The following is a 20,648-nucleotide window of genomic DNA, read 5'->3' as shown; positions in this document are numbered from 1 at the left end:
AAAGAATAAAATATTTTTGTCGTAACCAGGTGGTCTTATTTTCTGTCACCCTTATGGTTCTTTAGAAGTAGCCTGAAAAACGAGTGTACTCGTCATTCAACAATCAAAATTACCATCTTTTCACGACGAGTATACTCGACGTAAATGATACATTTTTATCTCTGCGATTATATGAAAGATGCAAATTAGGTTTTCTTTTTTTTTTTTTAATTATAAAGGATTGTCATTTCCAGGCAAATTATTTGAATCGTGAAATAATGAAACGAAGAAAGAAGGTAAATAATTTACTCGAGTATCGGATGCTAATTGGTGTGTACTTGAAGTACACTAACATCTTAAGCTCGTGTAATGGATTTATCCCTACTTTCGCCTATTTAACTTGTGCAACCCCTTGCCGCTGTTAATCGACGGCCGATAAAAGAAGCAACACGAATATTATCGACGATAAAATCAATTGAATCTCGTATAGAATCGTAGTATTCGAACATTACTTTTCAAATATTTCTTCTCCATTTTGAAATTTTGATTTTCGGTACAGTTTCTCGCGGAAGAATAGTATATTCGAAGAGTTCGTGGGAAAATGGATACAGGGTACAAGGGATGTAAATAGGAAAGGAGCTTTGAATATTTTTAAATGTATAATTGCGGTATTTTTAGGTACGTATTCGGGTTATTTAAATATGAATTTACATATTGAACGCTCTTTTGGAATACAACGAAAGCAGGTGGAAAACAAATAGGGCGCAGTCGCAACTAGGGCGTTCTAAAAGGTGGTAGTACGAAGTTTACTGGCAATCAATGGCGAGACATGCTACACGTTCAATCACGGGGAATTAATTAAGAATCGCCAATGTGCTCGCGATCAATCGCACACGGAATAATGAGGCTCGCGACACGATGTAGTGTCTCGATCGCCCCGTGAAATTCGAACTGTCCCAACGAAACTGTCCTCGACACGTGAAAAGACAATGGTCTACCGTGTTTATCTCGAAAGTGGTAATTTGTGTTAACAGTGTCACAGAAATGTATCCTATTGACAATTATTCTATCGCATCTCGCCGATTCGATGACCTATCAAGCATTTCAACTTGCAGAACCGATGGAGTGGTGAACGATCGGAATCTATAGAGATCGAACGACAATAAATTTGCTATGACAGTGCATGCGATGCAAAACTCGGTGAACAGTTAACAATGAATACACCGAATCTGAAGCATGTCGTAACCTTCGACGAAAGATGTAAGGAAGGTAAGTCAAGGTACACAAATTCAACAGATTATTATATTACTGATTTAATTAGTTACTTAATTTGCTTACTTCGAAAACGAATCTACAATTAGAACTCACTCTCTCTCTCTCTCTCTCTCTGTCTATCTATCTATCTATCTATCACGTTGATCGTCGACGAGAATTGTTGTCATGGGCAGGTGTCTGCAGACCAGCACACTTACCGTAGAAGCGAAACATTTGAAAATGTTGTGTGTCTGTTTTTCAGGTGTATTTGTCGTTCTTTTTACCGTTGCAACTATAGTTCAGTAAAGAAAATATCGTAAACAGAATGTCTAAAGGATACACTTAGAAATTGGCCACTCTGAGAACAGGATTGAGTAGGTAGCGACGCAAGATCTGCACCCTTTCATGGTCTGTATCCACGGTCCATTTTCATCCATTGTTTAAACTTGTTTAGAACTCGTGGTTCTTGTAATCAAAGCAAAAAGATTTTTATTTTACATGAAAAACAGCTTACTCTTCTCGTTTACAAATTGGAACACAATGTTCAAAGGAAAAGGATTATCGCAGAAGAAATGCTGAAGACAGTGGAAAGAAAATGCATTCCTATTCTCAGAACAGCCTGATTTTACTGAGATGAATGCCGCTGCTTATATGTAAAGGCTAACTAGTCGCAGAGTTGAGCAATTAATATTTATTAGAATTGCAGGGTGTCTAAATTAGGAGTAGCCAAAGTATCTGCCGTATTTATTGTCGATTGAGAAAACCTCAGACACCCTGTACTTGGTGTAATATTTTCATTATCCCGTAGATAATGCAGCATAATTATTTCTGATTTTCGAGACTATGTTCAAATATTGCTTCGATGTCCCTCGAAAGTGCTAGACAAATCACGAGGATCGTTTCATTCGAGCATCATTCCCTGGTTTGAGTAGTATAATTGATAATTGGTTATTCGTATGTAATGATTATAAGCTTAATTATTAGGTTCTTAAATCCGTTTCGATGCTGCTCTATCGAAAGAAATGTCTCCGTTCGAATTGTGGAACATTATATTAATACTTCATCTCAATGCACATTTCTTCCATATTATGAGATTGTTTGCACAGCGTAAGGTAGAGATAAGCCGTACGTTTGCCCGAGTATACTGAAAAGAAATGTTACAACATCTTTTAAAGAACAAACTTAAGCATGGGTAGCAGAGGAGTCGGGGACATTCCAACAATATTTCATCCTCAACAAACTCATACCTCAAATATCATTCTTGGTGACAATCAGCAGAACCATGGTCCCCAAAGCAGTATTGGTCAAGTTACTCATGACAATTCTGGTAAGCATGTGACAATAACTATTTAAACTCGAATTATACTTTACGTTTAAACTAATCAAATATTTTTACATATTTCTCGTACTCGTGCTTCTTTTAATCAAAGACAAATACTAGTATTATACACCGAATAGATGCCTTGTAGTCGAAAGAATATCAAGGAGGGAACCTTGAACAACTATCAAGAAGATCATGTTCCAAAAAATTTAAAACTTGTTGCACAAGGTTCCCCCCTTAGATTTCAAAGAATATTAAGCGAATGTTATACTCTGCATCGCCTCTGCTCATTTTATAATTAACATTTCTGATACGATTAAATCACAAGTATTCCTCAAAGTATTCATACCTTGTTCCAAGATTAGGTCCCATTACACAATGCACATCGAAGAGGATCACCGCATAAAAGACTGAGCGAGCACAGCATCTTCTTAAGCACTTCTATATATGTAGACTTGTCTGCACAGCACTGACATTGAAGGAGAAAAGTCCATGGATATATAGGAAATGGAAAGGCGCACGTTTCTTATCTTCCATCACTCGATTCTGTTTTTCAGAGTGGGTCTATTATAGAGTGAGCCCGTTTGTATACTCAGGTATACGCTTAGAGGTAACAATGCAGCGGAGGACCATACAATTCTTTTCAAAAAATCATCAACTGCTTCATTCAATTCTTGACAAAAAAAAATCGATTTCCCGACCTCTAGAAATCGGATACTGATACTTCGCTGTATTGTTACTAGAAAGATATACAAGTAATTATCAGACTGCGGATTTATATGCAAATTAAAAATGATCTGCATTCGTTTCAAGATACAGAAAGCCACGAATTTCAACGAGTTAGAAGTAATGCAATCCTTTAAATGTATTGCATTTGATCTAATCATTTCTTCTGTAAATGCATAAAATCCGCTGTCTAGTAATTATACTAAGCATACGACGCTGTATTCTCTCTATTGTAATCTCTCGCTATCAATTTTAGCGCCGGTGATGACAAGTGTCAGCAGTTTTGCCTTTGCCTTTGATCGAGCGCACCGCAGACCGCCCGTGCCCGTGCCAGGACTCAATGATTAAACGACAGTGCTCATTGAATTAAATTTCATTCTGCGAATTTCCTTCATTTGTTACAATTGTAATATACTGTATAATACGTTGTATTATATTATCGCTTTTCTTATAGACTAGCAATCAAAATCGAAGGTCCGCTAAATCTAGGCTGACTGCGGATCTTTATGTGAAATCAAAATTGTTTGCGTTAATTGCAAGACGTAGAAATGTATATTCATATGCAATGCATAAAATCCGCAGTCTAGTGATAAATGATCGATGTTCAGTCTGTTCTATCTCCGTGAACAAAAAATCGTACGATGACCTACCTGGGCTCATTATAAAGAATGAAGCCCCAGCTTTCACGTCTCTATATTGTTTTTGGAATGCTTTCTCTCTGGAAGACAGATGGTAAATTGAAGATACACCATTGGAATTAGAATTATTGAAAGTACGGTGAAAGCACCCTCCAAGAAAAGAACTTAGGGAAATGAAAGTAAAGGTTCCAGGACTTTGAAATGAGCCGAGGTGGATGCACAGTTTTTTTTTTCTCGAAGTTATAAGGGATGAAATATTGGTAAATTTTTATCCAAGATTCGAGGGTCCTTCAACTTTGATGTTTGATGTATATCTATCTGTCTGTTGTGAATGTTCAATTTCGCACTAGCTTTTGCAGTTTACTGACGTGGTTGAATAGTATACGGTGCCTTGTCGTGTCCTATGGGTAGTAGATCATTCGCAGTAGAGTAACGAACGTAGTGCTCAGACTTTTCATTCTCCGTCACCTGTTGAACATCGTAGAATATTTTTGCCACATTCGTTGATCCACGTTTGCATCCACAAATCCGATTCCGCAATGCCTGTGTAAGTTTCTGTGAGTTTCACATGTCGCTTGCGCGTTGTTGTTTGAAATCGAAATCCTGTGTACAATTCTCTGTGAGAACACGAAGTGGATAACGGCATTACATTTTCAGCGTGTCGAGTGTTATGTTTGTAAAATTACGTGCGCCTTTTCAACGTTCATTGTTCGAAAAACTGAATGTCTCGATTACTTGTGTTCCTTTCACTGTATCATTTATAGCCGTGCCACAAAGCGATTTTATTATATATTCAATACGTTATATCTTTTGATAATAGCGAAATCTCATGCGTGTATCCTGACTAATCGGCTCTATCGTTTAGGATGCGAACAGCAACAAGGATGCAGCGTCACCAGTGGCTGCGGCGATTCTGCTCCGAGCTGTCGTTCTATGGAGACAACCGGAAGCGGAGGAATCGCCGAAGGAGCTGGGGGCAACCAGGGACACACCACCAGCCAAATGCAAGTCCAGCAACACATGTCACCGCCTTCTGTCACTTATCAACAGAGGTCCAATTCCCTCTCAGCTTGCTACGCATCCTGTTGCGCCGAGTCCGCCAAAAAGGTTCATATCATCTCTCTTAATTAACCAGCCGTGGGCAACCTGGATCCTTTGTGTCCAGATATATCTAGATTGCTGGCTGTGCTTCGAAATTTCAATCAACCGATTACACGCGATTACAGATATATTTTGGAGTGTGTGTAACCATATGCGTGACAGCAAGTTGGGTCGGCGCAACGCATTGCATTAAATATTTATATTTTTACAAACTCGAGAGTCCCAGTTATCTATCGTCTTCGAATTCGTCAGTGACCGGACTGCATCAACAGCATGTGAGTTTCTTTAGTTTAATTATTAGACTGCGGTATAACAATATTTTTAATTGTCTTGAATTAATCAAATCCGCAGTCTATTAACACCAGAACTACCAAGCCCTAAACGAGACTGATGTATATTCCTTTATAATGATAACAAGATTGAATTCATTCAGATTTCATAGGATTTTTATGGGAATGTGTGCTAAAACATTTCTACACGAATTGCAAAAGAAAAAATCGGCTCGGTGGTTCTACCGTTAATAATTCGTTTCGCGAACGCTCGTCTCGCCAATTTATTTGTTAAACGTTCCGCTATGTTCCAGAAGGTTCCGTATAACGCACCCTTCTTCACAACGTGGTTCTGCACGAACTGGGAAATCCTCTACTATCCGATTTATTTCATTTGCCAAGCAGCGAGAATCAAATGCAACACTCCATCCGAGATAATCGCGGAGAACTTGCGCGGTTTCCGTGAAAAAGGGTTCACCGGCGGTCGTTTTTTGAGAAGATGTAGCCTGTTCTGTGGACTCTGGGTGGTCACCAATTACATGTACATTTACTCGCTCAGGATACTGTTGGCTACCGACGTGATGGCTCTTTTCGCGACGAACGTGTCCTGCGTTTATCTATTGTCGTGGGTTATTCTTCACGAACAGTTCGTCGGTATAAGGGTTAGTATTGTTGTTCACAGAGGATCCGTTGCATGGAAAACTAGACTGCGAATCTTTATGCAAAAATTATTTGCACCAACTGCAACAGGCAGGAGTCAAACAGCAGTTTCATTCCTCCATTTATAATTTGAATAGGCTGAATTTAATTTTCTTTTAATCCCTTGAAGGATTAATCTGTTCTATGCTTTAAATTCCATCTGTTCGTTTTTGCCATAAAATCCGCAGTCTAATTATTACTCTTGCGTGTAACGCTTCTGGATACGTTGCAGATAGTAGCGGTAATCGTGTGCAACACTGGGATTGCACTTTTAGCGTACATGGACGGGATAACAGGAAGTCCAACCTTGGGGGGTGTTGTTTTAGCCACGTGTGCAGCAGCTGGTTCTGCTGTTTACAAGGTAACCATCAACGTCACCACGATATCAATAGTATTATGGTAGTTCAGTTGCATTTCCGCGGTTATTGTCGAGCTGCGGATTCCACGAATTTGTGAGAAAAATTAATGGGATAAATTTCAAGCAGTAGACGTACATTATTTTATTGGATCCGCAGTCGCGTAATTACTGCGACGCGCTCGTGCGATCCATTTTGAAAATGTTCAACGATGTTCGATCAGGTGCTGTTTAAGAAAGTTATAGGAGAAACAACGTTCGGACAGATGTCTCTGTTCTTCTCCCTTATCGGACTGTGCAATGCGATGCTGTTATGGCCAATTTGTTTGGCTCTGTACTTTACGGGGGTCGAGAGCGTATACTGGGAGCGATTACCATGGACAGCATTGCTTCTAGCGAGCATTCTCCATTTAGGTACATTTCCAAATGCTTTTCCAACTCGTTTAACACATTTACGAGCCAGATCACCGTTTAGGAGTTACATTAACACGTTTATTGCTCTTCCACAGTCGCAAACATGCTTGGTAACTTCAGTATCGCTCTGACATACGACCTGTTCATCACCCTGGGATTAATCACAGCCGTACCTGTGTCTGCTGGTACGTAAGATGTTCAACTCTAACACGAAACCTACCACCATCCGTCAAATGACCGGATTCATACATTTTATTCTGCAATTATTCAAAGTATAAAAATCTTTTATAAGGCAATACGTGCCAGTTACTTTTAGCGATTGGTTGGTTTAATATGAGAATGACTCTTACGTAGTTGTTCAAGTTTAAATGTTGATCGAGGTCTCTCTATGTTGCAGCGTTGGACGTTGTGTTGTACGGAGCGAATTTCGTCGGCATGAAACTAGCGGGGATGATTTTCATAGCAGTCGGCTTCTTCCTTGTGATGTTCCCGGACAATTGGCCCGACTATATAACCAGATTGCTTCGGTATGTTTTTTCGAATACACTTTGCAAATATCATTTGTGGTATGTTTTCTATAACTTCAACTTAATTTCTTTCTTAGTCTTTAGTTTCGTAGTAAGTTTGCTAATGTTTTATCTTTGACTACGTACTATACACGCGACGTCTGATCGCATCATACGCACGCGAGCGCACATAATACACTTGAACGTGCGTTTAAAACTGGTCGCGGACATGTCCCTTCTATGATCAGAAACTGGAAATACGAAAACTCGTTTCTTCGTTTTATATTGAAATTAACAGACCAGGGAACACATCTGAATGTTTTCGAGAATTGTTTCCGAAACAAAAATAGTATTAAACATTATTGTTAAGATATTTATATAGATTTAGGCGTTTAGACAGAATTTAGTAGATTAGAGAATTCGCAGAGCGATAGCACCGAAATTTTCATTATTATTATCATATTTATTAGTACTGGTTTATGGAATGTGTTCGTAGACTTGGAACAATTTTCAGTTTCATCGAGTAAAAGAGATACCAGATTGCTGGTTTTAAACGCATGTGTGTACGTATATCTACATAAAGGGTGGGTATCCAGAATGAATACATTGGGACATCTGCATTGCACTTGAAATTCCAAGATAATGTCAAAAATCGATATCGAGAAATTTTCAGAAACTTTCAGCTTGAATTAAGAAAGGTGAACCATGGTATCTTGGGGATAACTATTCTCGAAATTGCTACTCTAAATATTAAGTGATTTTCTATATTGTTCATTGTTCTCTTCCATCTTCGAGATACTACAACTTTTCTTAATATTCTCTCTTCGTAAGTTGAAAGTAAAGCACTCGGACGCATTCTTCTAGATGCTGCACAATATATTTATATATATATATATTTACACGAATCTCTATTACATTTATACTTTCTTCTTTCTACTTTTGCAAGATTATCGAACTACTGTTTATCTTGTTTTGCACTAAATTAGAACTACTGTGTAGCTCACCGACCGTAGTATATGCTTGATACACAAAATTCTCCACAAATGTACATATATAAATCCTAAAACCTGTACATATATCATTTACTAACTTTTTTGGAGTCCCTTCAATTTACAGAAGAGTTTGTAACATGAACAAAAAGATAGTCTATTTGAATGAAATTATTCAATCATGCTGATCACGATGCATAACATAATACTTGTGCTGCGCTCCAAGATTGCAAGCACGTTTCAATGTGTACTAACAACTCTTTACAGAATATATTGTCCTGTATTTTTTCATACTCGATTGAAATTGTTTAGGTCAATAAAAAGAATTGAGGAATCAGGATAATAGGTGGGGTTGCTTCTCGCTTTGAAGTACAGAAAAATAATGTGACTTGTGGTTGTCACTTTTCTGATTTACTCCAATTAATTTTATCACGGTGCAGCGTTAGTGCTTCGGTCGGTTGATCTGTTAATTAATTAATTCTTTATTCGATGGAGATTCTTGAAAAATCAATGAATAACAGGAAACTTTTGCTCGCAATTATGTTCTCGCGAATCGATTAATTTTGCATCAGCGATTGCGAAAAGGTGGCAACCTAACTTGTCGCAGTTTATTTGAAGTTTTTCTACTTTAGTTGCATAGAAGGTGTGTTACAAAGCAGACTGTAGAAATTTTGTTTCGCATTTAGTGATACTTCGTGTGTGTTCCCTAGGTCGCTAAAATAAAACACCAGCATTCGTATTGTTTTACAGGATGCCTGGAATATGCAAGAAGTTTAAAGTATAGCTAAATCAGTACTGAATAGAGTTCGAATTTAACAAAAGATAGCGAGAGTACATTGAAAAGTTCTACTATGTAGGTCTTTACCGAGTCTAGAGGCTAATTAAACGACATGTTACTTACTAGGATCACGAAATAAATTATAAACTATAAACGGAATCTAGGCAACGTTTTCCCACGAGTTTCGTCTGAGAGAACTATTCACATTTGATATTGTCATTGCATATTCTTCTAATCGACCATCTTCAACGTGTACAATGTAAAACATTTTTTTAATCACGGTCGAAAAATATTATTTAAATACTTTATTGCACATTATCCTTTTTTATACGTGTTCAGTTACGTGTTCAATTGTTAATCGATCGAATAGGTCAAACAAAATTGAAATATACAATTATAATATATAATTGAAAGATACACATAGTATGGGATATAAAGCAGTGATATACCTGTCGATGTAACAATAATGTATAGTTAAGAAGGCAATTAAGCAATATACGTTACTGCTTGTGAGAATCAGAACACTTGCATTTGCGTGCCAAAAATTCTGCAGAAAAATTTCCTAAAAAGAAAGTCGACAAGTGTCCTGATGCTAACGAGCGAACAGAGTAAATTTCACAAGTCTTTGAACATAATCACGTTCGTTAGATCAATGAATCCACACCGAGAGATCATTTTGAACAAACTCTTGGCAGCATCCTTGAGCTCGAGACTGAATGAATTTAGTCCGGAAACCACTGAAATTCTTTTGCAAATTCTGCTAGCTCAGAAACATTGAAAATTTGATGGGAAATTCAGAGACAGTTGTCTCGGAGCTAAAACTTCTGCGAATAACGTAGAGTCTACAGTGAAGTAGTCGCATTCGAGATTGAAATGTTCGAGTACCGAGTAGCAAAACCATTGAAATAAACGAGAGATTAACAAAATTGCTTGAGCTGCTTATTGTGTTGTGTGTGGATCGACGTCAACACTCCATCACTCGCTTCCCAACAATCAGGATGCATTATATGCTGTTACAGAAACATAGTCCTCATGAGTCACAACTCGAGGTAAGAGAATACATCGCCATCCTCTTGTTGGTCGCGTAAAAAATTCATCCGATTCCCTATTCTCAAGAAATAATATTCCAACATCGACTGGCAGCTATACATCAATTACCCAACTATAATAATCCATCTTTTTTTACATTATTTTCAAATAATACAGTCCGAAAAAAGATACGTATAAAGTGGATCTAAAAAGTATTTGAACCAGTCTCAAGAAATCGTTTTTGTCAAAACAAATAGCACAACAATAAATCTAACCTCATTTTGAAGCTCCTACTTTTACTAGCCATGATACATTTTTGCCTCAAAAAACCTTTTTTTCGTGAACGACCCTTCCATAGATTTGAAGACTGAAGTCACCCCTTTACAAATTGATGTATGATTCTTTTTCAGTGGAAACTTTTAAAGAAAGAAATGTTGCTTTTAAAAAGTGGCACGGGTAGTTTAGAGTCTGTGTGATAAAACATTTTGGAAATTAATTACTTCAGAACATTTATTAGGAAGGGTTTCCATTCAAAGATTGTTCTTTCAAGAAAATGTTCTCCATTTTTTCGCATCGCGTTTTACAATATGAGAACGTTCAAAGGTTCTATAATGCTCTTTTGATCCCGTATTCTTTTGAGCAATTTCGCAACGTGTTACGCGATGAATTTTTTATGAACGACGAACGAGAAAATGTGAAGAACTGCATGGTTTTATACTTCGCTGTGTGAATTTTGTGTTTGCGTGGATACACGAACGATACCAGAACGCATCGGCTTGACTCGTGCTGATTAAAAAGCATGACCTCCACTTGCTTACGCACACACCTGACTTTTTCTTTAAATTTACAACTACAAACTTTGATTTTGCCGATCCGAAACGAATCCTGCGTTCTAACTTGTCCGCTGGGTCGCGCGGTACAGTTCGATTCTCCCCGAGACCCTTTGTTTTCAAGAGAAACGGGAACAATGTCCTAGAAAATCTTTGCGTTCGAGGCGCGCGTCCCTTCGAACATTGTTCGAACCAGTTCGAGTGTCCGTAACGTTGTAAAAATCTATTGTACTCGGGAGAGTCCATAGAATCGTTTTACGCGACTGTCGCTCCTATAGCTTTCCTACTTGAAGCAGAAAAAAATGTTAAAATTTGCCTATCCTTCAAAAGAAAACTTCAAACATTGTTCGAGCATACTCAAGCGTCCAAATACAGGGTGAGTCACCTCAAGTTTGCACCTCAAATATCTTTGTTGTTTTTAAAGGTACGTCAAATGTCTTAAGGTCAAGGTGAATGGTTCAGTGGGGCTCACACGATGCCATTGAAATATTTGTTTTTTTTTTTTAGAAATCTCAAGATCACCTTCATTTTTTAAAACGGGACCTCTCTTTTTAAACACCTACGATGATAGTCCCTTTCATTAGGAATTCAGTGACTATAATTACTCAAGGTCATTCAATGTCACAGACGGAGAACACGTATAAGATTTAAAATATGAGAGCAGAATACCTAATCCAGACCATCCTTTTCAAACACCCACGATGATAGTTAATACTCAAGGTCATTCAGGGTCACACGTAGAGGAAACGTATGAAACTTAAAATATAAAAACAGAATACCTGTATTTCATAAATGCTCGAAATGGTGGCCGTTTACATCGATAGATTTTATATGTTTCTTCTGACTGTGACCTTCAACGACCTTGAGTAATTATAGTCACTGAATTCCTAATGAAAGGGACTATCATCGTAGGTGTTTAAAAAGGGGTGTTACCGTTCAAAAAAAATGGAGGTGACCTTGAGATTTCTAAAAAGAAGAAAAAACAAATATTTTTATGGCGTCGTGTATTATCCTTAAGACATTCGACTTGTCTTTAACACTAGGTTTACGGGACCCGTCAAAATGACGGGTTTTAATATTTTTAATTTAAAAATACTAAGATTGTAAGAATACATAGATGAAAAATTATATATTACTTATATATTACTTTAAAAATATTGCTAAAATTTTGGGTAGCACGTTCTTGTTATTTTTATGAAGTGATGCAAAATATTCACTTTTAGTGCTCCGTAAACCTAGTGTTAAAAACAACAAAGATATTTGAGGTGTCGACGTCAGGTGATACACCTTGTGTATTCCGTTGTTCGCAAATATATAAAAATAGTATTGTTGTGTTCGGGAGAGTGTACAGAATCGTTCTATGTAAGGGTTGTTTATACAGTTTCCCCAGTTAAAGCAGAGAAAAATGTTAAGATTTGCCGTTTCGCGGTCGATGAATGAAATTAGTCTTGAGGGCCGATTTCTCAAGGCGACGGAGCAAAACGAAATAAAAAGAGCTTTCAGATTCGCGTTGTTGAATGTTGTTTGTAACGAGATTCATGTTGTCAGTACACCGATAAACGAGCACGGTAGAGAGAATCGTTCGACAATAACGAGCGTTAAAAAGCCTCGCTCACGACGCCGCCGAAACGTACGAAGCCGCACGACCACCACAACAACAACAACAATTTAAAAACAAAAACCGGTTGTTTATGGGTGACCACGGTGATACTTATGGGGTTGATATACGCAGTACCACGGGCACCCAGCAGCACAGGAGCAATGTTGCTAGAAGCCGGTGTTCCTCGATGCAGCAACGTCAGTATCGTCTGAGAAGCTACGGGGTACCTGCGGCTCATGGTGACGGGCAAATGCTGCTACCGATTAACAACATTAACAGGAATCAGAGTAACGGGAGCCAAGGTGAACCGACCACGACCTCGACCTCGACCACGACCACGACCACGACCACGACGACGACAACCACGAACCTAACGCACAGGCACAATAACTCCCAACAGAACAACTTCGAACCCCAACCTCGACGTGTTCCTAGTTCCATTTCGTACACGACCTCGACCTCGACCTCGACCCCGATCTCGACCCCGATCTCGACCTCAATCGCGATCTCGACCTCGACCACGACGAAAAATCATCAACGTTCCCATCTTCCTGGCCTACAGACCCAATAAGAAGGTATGAGTGTACATTTAGGACAAGATAGAAGACCAACGACGCGCACCGTCCTCGGACGAGTCCCGATCCGGTTGCAATCGGTTCCGTTGCATCCCCGGAAATCGCTGTTCAGCCTCTCCGCTCCTGAGCCTTGTCCTTTTCGAACTTGATCTTCTCGTCAGGCGAGTTAGAAGACACTTATGGTGTTCTGGTAATGAATAGACTGCGGGTCTTTATGCGAGATCAAAATTTCAAGAGTCAGGAGTCCAGCAGAAATATCGTTCTCTCTTTAATTAGTCTAATAGGCGGAAGATAATGCATCGACATTCTTAAATTCTTCTAATCTTTCTACTATCTTAAATTTCAACGACTCACTTTTGTCATAAATGCATACAATTCGCAGTCTAGTAATCATTTGATCAGTCCCGTTCAGCAAGCCTTACTGGCCCTAGTGTTGCCAAATGAGGGGAGGGAGCACGAATTGAGGGGAAAAGGTTACCCTCTCTCTGCCAGTTCCGGAGTATGCGTCACGTGACCGGGCCGCGGTTGAAGCGTGAGGAAATAGCACGGTAGAGGGGGAAATTAGGAGTGGGGGAACATGTCTTGATCTGGCGACACTGCGCCGATGCCCACGGGCCCCAGTGACGTCAGATGAGGAGAGGGAGCTCGAATTGAGGGGGGAAAGGTTACCCTCTCTCTGCCAGTTCCGTCACGTGACCGGGCCGTGACTGAAGCGTGGGGAAATAGCGCGATAGAGGGGGAAATTAGGAGTGGGGGAACATGTCTTGATCTGGCGACACTGCGCCGATGCCCGCGGGCCCCAGTGACGTCAGATGAGGGGAGGGAGCACGAATTGAGGGGGAAAAGTTACCCTCTCCCTGCCAGTTCCGAAGAATGCGTCACGTGACGGAAGCGTGGAAGAATAGCGCGGTAGAGGGGGAAATTAGAGTGGGGACACAAGTCTTGATCTGGCGACTATGCCGCGGGCATAGCTGAGGGCAATGTGACGTCAGCGGGAAAAATATTCTCATAGGCTGCACCATCGAAAGGAGGCGTGGCTCGTTGCCCGCCAAGGCGCTTATGCCCGGGGAACCAAATTCTCTGCCCGCACGGGCGATAGCTGAACGGGACTGCATTAGACTGAAGATTTTTATGCGAAATAATTAATTAATTGCAAGATGCAGGACCTGCGTAGATATTCATTTCTTTTCTGGAAAGTCCTAAATGAAAACAGAACAGGATTTTTAAATTCTTGAAACGTCACGGAGTTTTTAAATTCTTTAAATGTCTTCAAATGTCTTTGAACGTCAGTCTACTAATGATAATTGTTAGACTGTGGATCTTTACGCAAAATAAAAATTGTTTGGATCAACCGCAAGAAGCAGAAGACAGATTAAAATTTCTGTGTTTGTTTAATCATCTTAAAAAATTGAAAATAATATCACCACGTCCTTAGACTGTTTTTATGCACCCTCTTGAATTGCAGCAACTCGTTTTTGCCATAAATGCATAAAACCTGCAGTCTAATAACTATATCATCAGTGTGTCTTCAGATCCCTGACGAAGCCTGCGATATTTGCAATTCGAAGAGGACACGGCTTGCGCACGAGAGTCTCAACAGTAAAAATGCTAATAATGACAAAGAGGGCCGGTGAACGCCTCAAGAAATCGAGGACAATCGATCTCTCCGAAATTGCTGTTTCTCAAGAATCGAAACGAGAATAGTATAATGTTGTTCGCCGGACAATATCTTGTTTCGATTTTCGTGACGATTTCCATTAAATGCTCATTCGGTCGAATTTTTTTTTCCGTACAGCTAGTACAATTCGTTGCTACGAATTCGCGACTCTTTCAATGTCTTCGATCCAGGTCAGTTTTCCCAGGAAACAATTTCTTTGTCTTTTTTTTTTCTACCATATAGATGTAACAAAATAATCGTGTGTTAGCTTGATGATCTTTTTGTAATGGTGGAAATTATATATATATACCGAGTGTAGGTTGAGTCTCTGTGTGTTTATACGATCGAGCAATATACAAGAAGTACATAGTAACGTTCGTTGTTTATCGATAAACAAATGTGTAACGTTGATCGATGGTAGAGTACGCAGAATTGTCCAATTAAATTTGATTTTCCCTAACCGGTAGATCGTACTGAATTACACTTGTAGAAGCAACAGCAATATTCTGATAAATCATTTTCTATTTGATAAATAATTTTTCAAAAAAAAAAAAAGAAAAAGAAAAAACAAGAGACTTGAAAGATTTTTTTAATTCGACTTTTAGAACGATATAGCATCGAATGTTGATTACTTGACTGTAAATATATTGAATCTAGAATTAAAAGTGTACCGGAACGTTGTAGCAAGAAAGTTGTGAATTTAAATGAATTGCTTTTACAAGAGGAACGGAAGTAGTGTACATAACTAGAAGAGTCCTTCTAAAATTGTACCCAATTATATATTCATAGTAGATGTGTACTACCCCTGTGTCTTAGACTCGCCAATATTCAATTTTGCTGATCTTTAGTGCTACCTTGCGTTTCCGATTCTAACATAACCGGATACCCTTTATATATATACTAATTATGCATTTGTTCTGGCTAGTACATGAATATATATATATATAATATATATACAGAATGCCTGCGTTAAGGAATGATTTTAGAAATTGTTTAACGATGTAACTTGACCGTCTGTTTAATCGTAGTTTAATCATTAAGTCCGTTAGCATATTCTCCTGTTACGTATACCTATATATATATATATCTCTTATTCGGGTGTCGAGCAATTATTTTACATTAATTATTATACATTACGTACTTGGAATGAAGCACTGTGACCGGTGTCATGCTGCTCTGTGTCTCGTCAAATTATTCGTCGCACTATACTCGAATCAGAGAGAAGGAACAGTCGCTGGAAAAAGTTAACTTTTAATTATTTTCCGAAAATTTTCCTGCCCTACTTGATCATTTTGTAATCTTATTATTTTACAATATTTTAGTCGAGTCAACAGTGTGGTTCGTGGGGGATACCGTTTCATAGAATTTATCATCTTCCTCTGATTCGAGTATAGTTCAATTTACAAGTCGAAACAGTCCACGAAATTTCTGGATTGTTGCATAAAATTGAAACAATTTGCTCGAATTGGTGGAGGAAAAATGATAAAAATTTATATTATATTTTTTAAGATTTTATTCGCTCAACGTGTAATTATTTTGTAAAAAATTGTTCTTCTGGTTCTGCAAGCAAATGATTCTCAATTTGAGATTGTGTGCTCGCTTGCCAATTAATTTATCAGTTGAAAGGAACGCTCTTGTTGCACAGAATTTCGTTTAATGTCAAAAAATATTGTTTAATATGAAAAAAATATGTCATGCAAATTTCCGGGACTGTTTCCGAAAGGGATCCCTCGGGTATCAAGGGGTTCCCGATAAAAACTGTGAAGCAATGTGATCATTTGCATGCAGCAAAGACTCCCACAGTGGCACGTTCGGATAGCATAATTGACCCGAGATCTAATTGCAGATGGAGCAGAAGACACGGACACGGTGTATCGGGTGGTACCCAACGCGACGTGATCGATTATCGGACCGGTTACATAAAATCCCATCTTCGTTCACCGTCGGGAAGAGTTAGGTGACTAAGTGACCGGTGGACTATTCGGACAGTAGCTGTGCAACATAGAAAATGCCAAAACAAATGGAAGACCAGCGAGACCGGCGAGAAGAAACGTCAATACGGCTGTAGGATCATCGAAAATCTTGATCGCGTCGCTTCACATGTTCGTTCTACTATAGATTCATGTCTTCTGGACACATACAGTCTCTCACAATTAATGAAACTGGAAACATGATCACATCACATTCAACACTGCTGTCGGTACTTTCGATTTTTCCAGTCGTGCGTTAACACTTTACTATACAATGTATTCTTAACGATATATATACACATATGTACGTATATAATAATAGTATTATATTTTTAACGATACACGAGTACTGACCAGTTCAGGCGACTCGTTTTTAAACTCTCGTTAACGCTAGTCTACCAGAGAAGTCCAAATGACATATTTCAAATCTCTAGTCCCGTGACGATCAGAGCTGCAAATGATTTAATTAGAACGATCTCAAAGCAAATGTACTTCTAGGGATTTTTATTCGGTGGATCGATTCGTTCGTATACAGACCACTTGAAAAAACGTTCGAGATCTCAATAGAAGCGTTTTTATAATTTATATGCACGATCAATCCGTCAGCTCGATCTCTCGGTATTTCCAGTGTTAAGCTACGTATAATTATAATGTTTTCAACGATACGTACGTAACCGAGCAGTTACAGCGGTTTTAATCTCTTTTAAAACATCACCGTCGGCAATTACAAATTTCGAATGTAGGTCTAGCGTTAAAAGTATTAACAATTCGTCAACCAAGTCGTTTCTTTGTAACATGATCTATTGCCCGCGACAGAGACCGTCTGAAATTACCATAATGAAAGAGAACAATCTCTTTTGATATAAATTATTTTCTTTTTTTTTTAGCGCGAATATTTCCGTAACTTAGCAAGTAATTTTGATAACAGATACTTGGTTCGATCAATGATATATTTCTTGCTAGAGGTAGTAGCACGGTTGCCGATAGGTAAAGTGTTAACGCGATTGTTGCAAAACTTTTCGGACTTACAGTTTCGATCGAAGTAATCTCTCTCTCTCTCTCTCTCTCTCTCTCTCTCTCTCTCTCTCTCTCTCTCTCTCCCTCTCTCTCTCTCTCTCTCTCTCGAAATACATTACAAAGCGGCCGACGTACTGTACAATAAAAATCACGCGACTATCCGTCAGGAGAGTTCGAGTCGAAGAAGCTCACGTGCAAGTAGAGATTAAATCTTTTACTCCTATTAACGTTAAACATATCTTTAGAATCAGGCTCGTGCAACTCACGCTCGAACAGGGGCGCTCACTCGCTGTTATACATACTATGTTTTATGGGGGCAGTTTCACAGGCAAAGTTGTTCGAGCCTGTTTTTAGATTCTCGATTGTTGTAAAAATATGAATCTTTACTATCGTTCGTTTTACTTCAGCATTTAATAAAACGTCGACACTTTAACACGTATATTTTTCAATCAACTAATGCTATATAGCGTAACAGATTGTTGAAGTCAATCCTGCGTTGATCGTTCGTATTTATTTATTATATTTCGTTAAATGGCAGCCCGTCTCCATTGAAATCGAGTTCAGTTCATTTTAAACGAATAAAATTAACATTCTCTACACGAGTAACGCAGGATTAGACATATTTTAGATCGGACACACTATCGCTCGAACATATTTTATCCTTTTAATGAATAACTTGTTTACATTCTCCTCGAATATATATATTGTAAATTATAAACGATCAAATATTTTCGAGCGTTAGCGTGTCTTCCAATGCGAGTATTGTAAAAATTCATGTACAGTAGGGTCTCGAATATTGCTCGCAATTATCTTGCAAAAGTCTGTTTCCAATTTTGATATCTTTTAAAAGAGATTGAAATCTTGCTGTGACGATTGTTAAAAATCGGAGGAAACTATGCCGAGTTCTGTTACAAATTAAACGCTAAATTACAGATGATGAGAATGGCTCGATAAAAAGACTCGAGGCGAGAGTTGTTCGAGACGCTATCGCACATGCGACACGCAATAACTATTATAGATAATCTTTTGAATGGTAGCGGAGCTATATTTCTGTGAACATTTAAACTATAGGTTCAGAGAAGGGTAGAATTACTCCTGGTGTTCTTGTATTACGCATATAATTGTACCGAGCGCAATTGTTACCGTCGATAGTCGAGATTAAGTTACGAATTTCCTGATCGCGTGACATCCGGACACGTCTTCGCCGACTTGTATACTTGGTAGAAGAAATTTTCCTACGGGAATACGTAAATTTATTGTTGAACAATTTATTTTCGAGGAGCGTGCGTACAACTTCAACAAATTCGTTCGTATACGATAGAACCTCTCGTATCCGAATCCATAGAGAAACAAAGGTGTTCCGATAACAGAACAATCAAATGATCATCATGATGATGATAATTGTCTTTATGCAAATAGAGACCGCGAAGACTGACCGTTTGTTTAAATATTCGCACGTCCTGTATTTTTCCGGCTGCTAAAAATCTTCCGTAGAATTCTATACCGAATCATTTAGACCGCGGACGTTAGGAGAAATCGAATACCGAGTACACAATTAAATACGGTATTATTTTTACTTCCATGTTGATGTATTCAAAAAGTACATTTCGAGGGCGATTTTTCGAATTCTTTTTTGAGAGCCGAATCAGCTCTTGATCGTTTTATATATATATGTATTTTTATGTACACCTATTTTTGGAAAGCGCGAGACTATTTTGCGAATTTTATAAAACAATTTTGACATTTTTTGTATACTTCAGAGACGAAAGAAGGCTTTGTTTTAGAACGTTCCGATTAATTAGAATAATTTAATAGCGCTGTAAGCTGAGAGTGTAACTTATACACAGCGGATTATGAATAGGTGTAATTTAAAACAATGAAAACGTTAGAAGAATTTAAAAATACTGCTACCAAATTTTCAATTAAATCTGAAATAAACTTCTATTTCACTTCAGTTTGTCGCAATTCAGGTAGACAATTTTTTATTTGCGTAAAGAATAGCTGTCTATTTATCAAACTAGTCCTCGTCTATCTCTGACAAAGAGAGGGAAATTCAAAGGTGAATTTCGAGCTGTCCACGATTTTTTTCAAATTTTTATACGATATCGTTTCGAAGGTAGAAAAAAAGGGTGTTCGGATACGAGAGGTGCTTCACTATAGAACGCTCTTGTACAGTTTCAGATCTCAGGTGCGGGTGTCAATGCTTGGAACTGCCTACCAATCTTTCTATGCTGTTAGATTCGATTGTTAGAACTATATTCATATCGCAGATTATAAAACGGGAATTCATCTTCTCACTGTATTTCTACCACCAAGTATACGTTTAACAATCTCGCGAGTCAATTACACACCTAAAGTCGATTTTCGTTCATCGTGTACCTGTGTCAAACGCTGCTCATCGTGCCCCCGTGCACACATTGTCAAATTTTTTTATAATTTCCAAAGAGGAGTCGAACGAACCGTGCGTCTCCTGATACACCTGTTCGCTTCTCCTTTTAGTATAGAGGTATCGCGTTAACGGCGACAGACTTTGTTGACTTTGGGATTCAATTTCAAAGTGTAATTAAAATAAGGTAATAATAATGGCTGATAATCATCAGTACCCCTCCTTCTTATTGATGATTCATTTAATATGTTGTAATTATGTTACTGAAACATTTTCGTTAGATCGTAGATTTTATGCACTTTAATATTTTATTTCAACGATTTTTGTATCGATACACTGTTAACAGGACTCATAGCAAAAGAAATTAATTTTTATTCAGACCAGGTGACTTATAAGTTGACAACAATTTCCGTTTAGATAAAAAACCTGTTCATCCTCAGTAATATTAATTTTTTTTCATAATTTCGTGCACATTTTATTTTATTTGTTTTTGCAGTGTCAACACTTGTGAATGAGAATCGAAGCATGCTGCGATATCAAGGTAGGCATATACAT

At 38.3% G+C, this 20,648-nt stretch overlaps 1 protein-coding gene across 13 annotated transcripts; it reads left to right on the top strand.

Annotated features, from left to right (window-relative positions):
• The first annotated feature begins 731 nt into the window (after nt 1-731).
• On the top strand, nt 732-20,417 carry LOC143360596 (solute carrier family 35 member F3). 13 transcript variants are annotated; one of them, XM_076799603.1, is made up of 13 exons: nt 732-996; nt 1,095-1,258; nt 2,409-2,560; nt 4,784-5,025; nt 5,145-5,294; nt 5,603-5,950; nt 6,220-6,348; nt 6,567-6,756; nt 6,852-6,941; nt 7,154-7,283; nt 10,049-10,078; nt 12,621-12,790; nt 16,567-20,417. In XM_076799603.1, the coding sequence occupies exons 2-13, from the start codon at nt 1,194-1,196 to the stop codon at nt 16,617-16,619; spliced, it is 1,749 nt and encodes a 582-aa protein (XP_076655718.1). In that variant the 5' UTR covers nt 732-996; nt 1,095-1,193; the 3' UTR covers nt 16,620-20,417. The 13 variants fall into 13 exon arrangements, with proteins under 13 accessions (XP_076655718.1, XP_076655712.1, XP_076655710.1 ...); XM_076799597.1 differs by having other exon boundaries at nt 733-996; nt 5,606-5,950; nt 12,621-13,063; XM_076799595.1 differs by having other exon boundaries at nt 734-996; nt 12,621-13,063.
• Nucleotides 20,418-20,648: the final 231 nt, after the last annotated feature.

Source organism: Halictus rubicundus, chromosome 13 (assembly GCF_050948215.1).
Source record: "Halictus rubicundus isolate RS-2024b chromosome 13, iyHalRubi1_principal, whole genome shotgun sequence".
In the NCBI taxonomy this organism is placed as follows: Eukaryota; Metazoa; Arthropoda; class Insecta; order Hymenoptera; family Halictidae; genus Halictus; species Halictus rubicundus.
Note: the sequence above shows the minus strand (reverse complement) of the source record. Positions and strands in the feature narration are given on the sequence as shown.

What these genes read in the sequence shown, in the direction of transcription:
- LOC143360596 (XM_076799595.1), top strand. Translation starts at nt 1,194, where the DNA reads ATGAATACACCGAATCTGAAGCATGTCGTAACCTTCGACGAAAGATGT. An exon ending in TGTAAGGAAGGTAAGTCAAG is followed by an intron (nt 1,259 to 2,408) that starts GTACACAAATTC and finishes CATCTTTTAAAG; the next exon opens with AACAAACTTAAGCATGGGTA. An exon ending in GCGCCGAGTCCGCCAAAAAG is followed by an intron (nt 5,026 to 5,144) that starts GTTCATATCATC and finishes ACGCGATTACAG; the next exon opens with ATATATTTTGGAGTGTGTGT.